Source organism: Elephantulus edwardii, unplaced genomic scaffold, assembly GCF_000299155.1.
Source record: "Elephantulus edwardii isolate Elephantulus edwardi_28Jun2011 unplaced genomic scaffold, EleEdw1.0 scaffold00191, whole genome shotgun sequence".
NCBI classification, from domain to species: Eukaryota; Metazoa; Chordata; class Mammalia; order Macroscelidea; family Macroscelididae; genus Elephantulus; species Elephantulus edwardii.
Genome location: NW_006399941.1, coordinates 1,271,248 through 1,280,379, shown reverse-complemented (window position 1 = coordinate 1,280,379; position 9,132 = coordinate 1,271,248). Strand labels below are relative to the sequence as shown.

The following is a 9,132-nucleotide window of genomic DNA, read 5'->3' as shown; positions in this document are numbered from 1 at the left end:
TAAACAGATAGATAAACAGATGATTCTGGAAAAGAAGGGCAAAGGATCAGGTCCCAACCTGCTGGCCCTTCTCTCTCTGTTCAACTCTGAGGATAGAATTTGAATTTGATTTAATTTAGCTTTACTCATTCAACCTAGTTGTATACAATGTAGCTGAAGAATTATTATACTTCAAAGTGCTGCTTTCAGGTGTGAGAGAATAATACTGATGATAACCAGGCAGACAAAGAGTGAAAACTCAGATCAGCTCTGTCAAGAACTTTTAAAATAATTACTCTGATTTGTAATTAATCTACCTATGAGGAAATAATTTCAAGTGACCTGTGATCTATTTGGTGGCCAAACCCTAGGGAATGCTAAGTATTTCCTTTGCTGACATTATTATCTTCCCAATTCCTTTGCTGACATTATTATCTTCCCAATTCCCCTCATTGGTACAAAAACAAACTTTTGCATGTTTGATGTATAACAAATTATGAGTTAGCAGCAAACAATGAATACATTAAGTTGTGGTGTTTTTTTTTTTTAATGTGACCATTAAATTGACTTCTATTCATAAAAATATTGAAGTATTGGTGGAATTGAATTTCTGAATAGTGGTTGGTATTATTCTTAAGAACAAACAGGATGGGCCAATGGCATTTTAGATGTATTGTCATGATAAGGACAGAGAGGCCTCGGATAGCCTGGACTTGAGGGGATGGCTTTAGTTTTGTTTTCCTAAATCACCCAGGAGGAGATTGCTCATCTTGCTCCCATGGTGCGGCTGGTGGATTCGAAGCGCTTGCCTTTGAGCTGATAGTGCGACTCCTTAGCCTCTGGGCCACCAGAGCGCCCTCTGTGGCTCATTATCGGTAGACGATGTTTTACCTGTTGCTTCTCTGCCAGGTGTGTATTTTATGATCTCTCTGCGCTAATAAGGGAGCTTTCTTATTTTTTATTTTTTTTTTTAATTGTTTTTGAGTGAGCTGATAGACCAAGCTCAACTTCACGGTGGCTTCTCCCTCCATTCTTTCACTGAAATGAGAGTTTGTCACGAAAGCACTATTCCTTGGGCCCCCTGGCACGTGAAATGCACAGGGCAGCCATCTGACCCGAGCTAAGGAAATGCAGTCACAAGCGTAGGCCAGCGAGGCAGCCAGCCTCCAACCTCGCCCTGGAGACCGGACCCCCAGCACGGGGCCTATCCAGCTGACCTGCTCCACGGGATGCACGGAAAAATAAAAATCTGCCTCTTGGAAGCTCATAAAAGTGTACTAGAAAAAAGTCGCTACCACTTGCTCCACACAGACAGCAGCCATGGACTCTTGGAGGGACGCGCGAGAGAAGACCCTCCCCGGAGGGCGGGGATAAATAGAGAGGAGGGCCGCGCGCTCAGGGCGCAGGGCGCAGGCGCAGAAGGCCATGTTTTAGGAGTCCTTGTCGCTGTCCGCCCCTCCGTACATGTCTGCCAGCTTCTTGAAGCGGGGCCCCCAGTCACTCAGGTAGTCGTAGTCTTGGTCCCCGTCCATGGTGGCCGACTCCAACGAGCTCAGGGAGGCGGCCACCGAGCCGGTGCCCTCGTACGCGTAGGTGGCCAAGGAGTCGTAGGGCGGCGCCGTGGGGTCCGCGTCGTTCTCCTTTAGCCTTTGGTTAATGAAATCTCTGACATCGGTGTTGTCGCGGGCCGTGGGAGTCCGCCTGGGGAGGAAGAGGGCTTCGGGCACGATGTCCCTACGTAATTTGTTGTCCTCCATGGCTTCTGGGTTTCTCAGGGTGCCGATATCAAAGGCCTGCGTGTCCTCCTCCCCGCCACCTTCGTCGTTGTAACTGACCACGTTATCTCGGATGTCCTCTTTGGAGATGATCAAAGGCTCCTTCTTCCGCTGGCGCCGCAGAGCTGTGAACAGTACCACGGTCACTGCAGGCAGAAACAAAGCAGAGAAGGGAGTTAGTTAACCTGCAGCCCCATTAAGTCAGCCAGACACTCTGGTGCTGGAGAGCCAAGGTCTCCGCAGAGGTGCAACGTGCAGGCCCAATACTGATGCCTTTCAAGACGCATTCCTCTCTGAACATGATAAAAAACAGGACCCCCTTCCAATCCCAGCTCAAACCCAGAGTCAAGGTTCTGTGGCTGGTTTTTTGTTTGTTTTTTCAGGGGAGAGGTCGAGAAAACACTACTGCATTTTGTCAGTATTTCTCTTTTGGGCTTTGGAATGGTAGATTGGCTTCAAGGGAAGGAAAACACAAAAGCTCCAGCCCAGGGAAAGTGTACCGCAGCCAGAGTGCAAATTACACCACGCACCTACTGAGCTGGCTGGAGGGATGCGGCTGGCACCTCTCGGAAGTGCTGAAAGGTTTGCATAACTCCACATCTAAAATAACTTTTGCACTGTGCCTTCTTTTAAAAGTGTCAAATGAGTTTAAAACCCGAAGTAGAGAATGTTGGCCATCCTTTCTCTCTACAAATAAAAGATACTAGCGGTGTCGGCAACAAGGGACCCAGCCCACAAGCCTACTGGTGTAGGCCATTGTAGGTTTCCAGATGAGCCCCTGTGAAAGGGTCAGGTAATTCTGTCTTTACCAAATTATTTCTGTTTGGACTAACGAGACCAATTTAAGTAAGAGTCTTCTTTATCTTTCTCAGGCTCCCAAACCAACTCCCTGCTGCCTGAGCCAATTCAAACTTGAGAGCAAAGAGCAGATCTGCCCCAGGGCTTCTGAGCTGGTAAAGGAAGTGCAACCACACCGCTCCTTAGAGACCAGGGTGGTCAAACCTCCTTTCATCTCCTCTGAGTATCTTGTCAGGAAGGGCCAGTCCTTGGGAAAAAAGAAATCATGCTGGGAAAGGTGGAGGGTCAGCGAGAGGAAGACAGGACCCTCAACAGACAGACTGATACACTGACTGCAGCAATGGGCTCCAGCACACCGTAGATTGTAAGGACGGTGCAGGAGAGGCCAAGGCTCAGATGTGTTGTTTAAGGTCGTTATAAGTCGAAGTTTATTAGCTGGCACCTAACAGCAACAACAAGTCTTTACGGAAGCAGACTGCTTCATTTGTCTCCCAGCGTGGTGGATTTGAACTACTGACCTTTCAGTTAGCAGCCCACAGGCTTACTCTATTGTGCCACAGGGCTCCTTTCAAAGGAGCATGCTCTGTATGTTGGCTAACCATACTTTCTATTGTTTCTCTTTACTCAAGTTAGAAGAAAAGTGAGAATTACAGGGAAGTGGCTCCTGCCATTTCTTTGCACTTGGCTGGGACACATCTGGCTACCTGCAGAGTGAAGCATCTACAAATGGACATGTAATCGGGGGAAAATAATAATCCAGAAACATCCTAGAGAGAAAACAGCCATCGAGGACATAAAATGCAGCTTTAAAGTGGCTTTGTCCTGGGGAGTTCATCCTAGGACATGCTGGTTAAAATCTTTCTCACATCTCACCATGGCAGGGGCCAATTTTTATGAGCCTGAAAATGGAATAATTGCAATAACAATTACAGAATAACAATTTTCACTGCAAATGTATATATGTGGGTGTCCTTGGGTAGTGCAAATGGTTACCATAATAATAACATCTTTTAATATGTTGCTGTTGTTGAGTACTCTTGAGTCAGAACCGACCCATAGCTGACCCTCCAGCAGCTTTTCAGAGGCAGTTAATCCCAGGAGAGGAGAGTGCCTATCCTTCTCCTGAAAAACAACTGGCAGATTGGAACTGTGTGGATTAGGGATTGCAGCTCAAGTTGTTATCACATTAGGACCACCAGAGCACTGACACATATATACATTATTGTATATGTCTCAAAACTCATGGCCACTGTGCCTTGAACCGACTCATACCAGACTCTCCTTTGAGTTCCTGAGGCAATTCTTTGCATAAGAGGAAACTGCCTATCTTTTCCTCTTGGAGCCACTGCTAGATTTGAACTTCCAGAGAGATGCAGTTTGTGGGTTTGCAGTGCAATTCAGTATGGACTATGCCACTAACTGTATTATGGATATGCATTGAGCTCTGGTGGCTCAGCCCACAGGGAGCTGCACTGCTACCCTAAAGACAGCGCCTCGCTGGTGGTCTGAATCCACTAGCTGCTCCATAGAAGAAAGGTGAGCAGTTTCCTCCCATGCAATTTACAGCTTCTGCAAGCACACGGGAGGGTCAGTTACGAGTCAGTTCTGCCTGGATGACAATGAGTGAGATCCACATTATTGTGGTTGTTAGTTGCTGTAGACTCAGAGAGGCCCCACAAGTTCACAGTAGGGCTGCTTCTTAGGGTTTCTGAGGCTGTGGCCTTTCAGAAGCAGATTGCCAGGCCTTATTTTGGAGGCAACTCTAGGTGAGTTTAAAACTCCATCCTTATGAAGCAGGTCTGACGTTGGGGCTTGGGAGGAGAATAGGATAAGAGTGGGTAGATAATGACCATTGGATTGGAACAGATAAAAGAAAGAACTGTTTAAAATAAATATATTATTAGGTATTATGTATGACGATAGCCCAGAATAAGAGATATATTATTGCAAAGAGGTCTGGTGGGGTGGGGTGGGGAAAGTAGGTAATTGTGCAACAGTGAATGAATATTTAAAAAAAAAAGAAAGAGTGAATTGGAAAGGGGAATGGGAGAGTGAGGGGGTAAAATGTGCAACAATGAATGAATGAAATTTTCTGAATTTTCTGAAAATGTTCATTAAATTCACAATTAAAATTTTATTTACAAAATCCTCAAAAAACTAAAAACTCCAGCCTTTCAGTTAGTAGATCAGCCATTGACAACCATTTGCACCCAACTGAACTCTTCCTCAGAGACAGCTGAAAGATTACAGCCTTGAAACTCTTATGAAAGAATTTTATTCTGAACACAGGGGTTGCAGTGAGTCAAAATACCGTCTGTGACGCTAACAACAACATACCTCTTCACATGTAACAGTGTACAGATGCACACTGATAGGTCTATGTATTAAAATACCATACTTTACTGACACGGCACCGTAACTGAACGTATCTAGTGAAAGCTTCCTTTGCGCCAAGCCCTGTGCTAGCCTTTACCTACTGTTGTTGTTAGGTGCCATTGAATAAATTCAGGTCATGCAGTAAAGTCATATAAGAAAGTAGAACTGCCTGAGAAGGTATTCTTGGCTATTACTTTTTTATTGGTTTGCTTACAAAATTCTTATACATTGTGTTTCACACTATTCTTCGTTCACACTGTGTTTCGTACAATCATTCTCATGCATTAAATTTTATAAAATTAATCACCATTGGACCTTGCCACATTCTTCAATTTTTACAGTAATGCTTGTATGCATTATTTATCCTTATGAGACTTAGGTCTTTCTCTCATGAAGCATCTGAGTGTATTTGAACCATCAGATTTTCAGTTGGTAAACCAATGCTTAACCATTGCATCATAGCGCTTTTTACTTTACATGCTCAAGTTCATTCAAATTACCCAGTAGCCCTAAGAAAGTTGGTAGCATGATCATAACTCCATTTTATAGAAGACAAAGCTATGGTTTAGAGAGGTCACATGAACCAGCAATTCCAAAGTAGGAGATGGTGACCAAATCCAGACAGGTCAGACTCAAAGCTTGTGCTCTTTATTACCATACTATGATGGAATGCTGTGTATCTGGATTACAGAATCTGTCCAAATTAGCTGCAATTTTACCATTTTTAAGAGTATGCCTGTATACTCGTGCACTTTTCCTACCTGTCAGAGAGTGTTATGATATCCCAGTTGTCATCCATCCTTCTATTCAGTTACTTGTTAAGTGGTATTTCCTCAGTGCCAGACACCGGGGATTTTGTTTTTAGGAGACACTAGATGATTCCGACTCATAGCAACCCCGTGACACATATTGAAACTGCTCTGCCCTGCACCTCCTCACAATCTCTGCCATGCTCAACTCCATCGCTGTCGGCCATGCTCAACTCCATCGCTGTACCACCAGGACAACATTTCTCATGGAGGGCCTTGTTCTCTTTTGTTGACCCTCCATGTTTCTCAACATCCATGAGAAAATAAATAGGAAAGCCATGTCATCAAAGAGGTAGGGAGAATGGAGACAGAAAAATAATCAGTAAGCATTTTTATGAATAATTCATACTTGGGGAAGTCATTAGGAGATGATAAGCAGGATGCAAATATGAGACGATAGAGGAGAGTAAGGATGCTGGGAAATGTTTCTGTGTGTCTTCTGAGAGACTGTATCTTTTACAGGGGAGAGGTTACATCACTGAAAAAGTGACATTTGAACAGATACATCAAAGGATCTATCTGGTAAAGTTCCATAGAACTAAGGTGCGCCTGATTCAGGCCATCATCTTTTTGATCACGTTCTATGTATCTGAGACCTGGATAATGAATGGGGATGACAGAAGAATTGATGCCTTTGAACTGGGATGTTGGAGAAGAGCACTGAACATCCCATGGTTGGCCAAAACAACAAACAGATATGTCTTGGAAAGGGTGCAGCCAGAGAGTTCTTTGGAGGCAAGGATGATGAGACTTTACCTCACACACTTTGGGCATGTTGCTAGGAGGGGCTGGTCCTTGGAGAGGGGCATAATGCTGAAAAGGGTGGAGGGTCGGCGAAGGAGAGGAAGATCCTTAACCAGGTGGATTGACAAGGTGACTGCTGTGATGGGCTCTCGTCTGTCAGGAAGTGTGAGAATGGTACAGAATAGAACAGGGTTCAGATCTGTTGTTCATAGGATCGCCATGGGCCATACTCACCTCGACAACACCTAACAACAACAACAACAATGTGGTAAAGATTATTCCAGGCAGACAAAAGAGCAAGGGGTGGCAGTGAAGCAAATTAGGAGTGATAAGGAGACAGCAAGCTTGTGGAAGGAAGAAAATGATGAGGGCAAGTGAAGGAGTTGGTTAGAAGGAAGAGAAGAGAAAGCAGAAGATGAAATGGGGGGGTGTGAAAAGAAGCAGCAGAGATGGAAGATGAAAGAAAGCAGGAAGCACTTTTATCTAATAAGAGTTGGCTTTCCTTCCATGGATACAGCAAGAATCTACAGAACATTACCTGAGCTCCTCCTCCTCCTCCTCCTCCTCCTCATCTCATCGAGGTCAGAGCTGACTCTCAGCTGACCCTCCAGCAGGGCTTTGGAGGTTGTACATCACAGGGAAGTCTTTCTGGTGGAGTCAGACCACCAGAGGGGTTCGCAGCCCAGCTCCCTACGGACTATGCCGTCAAAGCTCCCTTACCTGAGGGCCTGGGCACAGGCCTGCCAATCCAGGGCTTCTAAAAATACAACCTTCTAAAAACGTAACCTCCTCGATCCAAAAAGAATGTTCACGTCTTCCTTTCCCAACAGGATTTTTACAGACTCACACCGTTCGAGACGAGGCTTTGTCTTTGCACACTGTCAGTTTTTATTTATCTTCCTATCTTAAAATACTTTCCCCAAACCTGGGTTGACAAAGAGAATCGCGGTTCTGCAGCTGAGCTTCTAGCCTTGTGATAATTAGCCACGTCGGTCCGGAATGCGAAGCTTTTAAGCAGGGATGCCTAGGTATCCGTTTCTTGGACAAAAGTAGGTCCTTCTTTATCCTTCTCATTTTAAAAAGAGGTTTTTTATTTCCTTCTCCCCACCCTTGTATAATCCAGGTTAATTCTACTTCTCACTTTTTTTCCTTTCCTCCATTGTGTCTGTAAGCTTTTCAAATCTTGTTTCACTTGTCAAAGAATTGTATTAACCAACATTAGATTCCTTACTTCACAGAGGCCAGGAACCGCTCCATAATCGGATTTCAGCTTGTGTGTTTAAAAGGCAGTGGGAGTACAGGTTTCCCTGGAAGACAGACCTTGATTTTCTCTGCTATCACCTTCATTTTTAGTGGAATTCAGATTTATTTCCTTCATCACCAGTGTTATTTATTATCAAGAGTCTGAGAAATAATTGACATTATATATGTGGCCTCCAGAGATCTAAAAGGCAGTCATTGAAATGAGGAGGTCAAGAATAAAACAGCTGAGTTCAAGAAAACTGCATAGCGTTCATTTTCCTGCACGGGAGAGACCAAGTCATCTCACTTCTCTATCTTCTTTCTCCTTGATATTTCAATTTTACCTTTGTAGACAGAGCCTGCATCATCTCCTCCACGCTCGATGGCTTCCACTACTTAAAACTGCACAGTGTTTCACCAGATTAAATATTAAACAACAAATGAAAGAGAAAAGGGCATATTCAGATGGCCCCGAGGTTCCTCCTCAAGCATTTCAATCAGCAAGAGACTCCTTCAGGGGAGGTTTCGCCAGAGACGTGGACAAGTTTCACGTCTGTTCAGTCTCCAAAACCAGTTCCGAGCCCAGATGAGTTCAGGGTGGGGCGCCAGGGCTGCTAGGAGCGTGTCATTACTCACCTAGATGAGGCTGTAGGCCTTCCTGGAAGAGGTGGAAAGGTCTAGAGGGTCACAGTGACAGCCCGTGCCGCCCACCATGGGGAGACGGGAGGCAGGGAGGGCTAGTTTACCTAGTAGGATCACGATGCACAGGAGGATGGCCACCAGGGCCCCCGTGCTCAGCCCCGTGGGGTGGATGAGGGCCTCGGCATTGCAGGACTGCATGTTCCCATGCGGGTCACACGCGCACACCCGGACAGTCACTGTCCCGGTGCTGCTCTGGACGGGGTAGTCGTTGTCTGAAATGACCACAGGCAGGAGGTAGGTGCTCATCTCTTGTCTGCTATAGCCGTTTCTCCGGGTTAAGATCCCCGCTGTGTTGTCTGCAACGGAAAATAACAAAACACTGAAATGAGTGTGGGCCTCGCATCACGTCCTGGGTTAGCTGTGATGGGGGTGGAGGGGTCTAGGCCTGGAGGCGTAGACTGAGGAGGAGACCCGACCTCACTGACCTTTGTTGTCTTGAATGGTGAAGTTCGAGCCGCTGGCGGCTTCAGGGGCCAGAGAGAAGGAGAACTGGTGGCCGCTGTACGGGTCGTCCTTGTCTACCGCATGCAGGGTCTGAATCAACTAAAAGGGAAACATGAAGCCATAGTTGTTGTTGTTATGTGCAGTCGAGTCATTTGTGACTCATAGCGACCCTATACACAACAGCCCTAAACCCTGCTCTATCCTGTGCCAATTGCACTGCCTCTGACACACCCATCCCGATTACCCCAGTCACTGAATCAATC

The 9,132-nt window shown here is 45.6% G+C and overlaps 1 protein-coding gene across 1 annotated transcript in view; it reads right to left on the bottom strand.

Moving 5' to 3' along the window:
* Positions 1 to 1,002: 1,002 nt before the first annotated feature.
* Positions 1,003 to 9,132, bottom strand: part of CDH6 (cadherin 6, type 2, K-cadherin (fetal kidney)) — a 92,633-nt gene continuing 84,503 nt past the window's right edge. The window contains exons 9-11 of the mRNA XM_006896785.1: positions 8,851 to 8,968; positions 8,470 to 8,721; positions 1,003 to 1,900 (exon numbers count right to left, since the gene is read on the bottom strand). Coding sequence (XP_006896847.1) covers positions 1,410 to 1,900; positions 8,470 to 8,721; positions 8,851 to 8,968 — 861 coding nt within the window. The 3' untranslated portion in view covers positions 1,003 to 1,409. The remainder of the gene's footprint in view (positions 1,901 to 8,469; positions 8,722 to 8,850; positions 8,969 to 9,132) is intronic.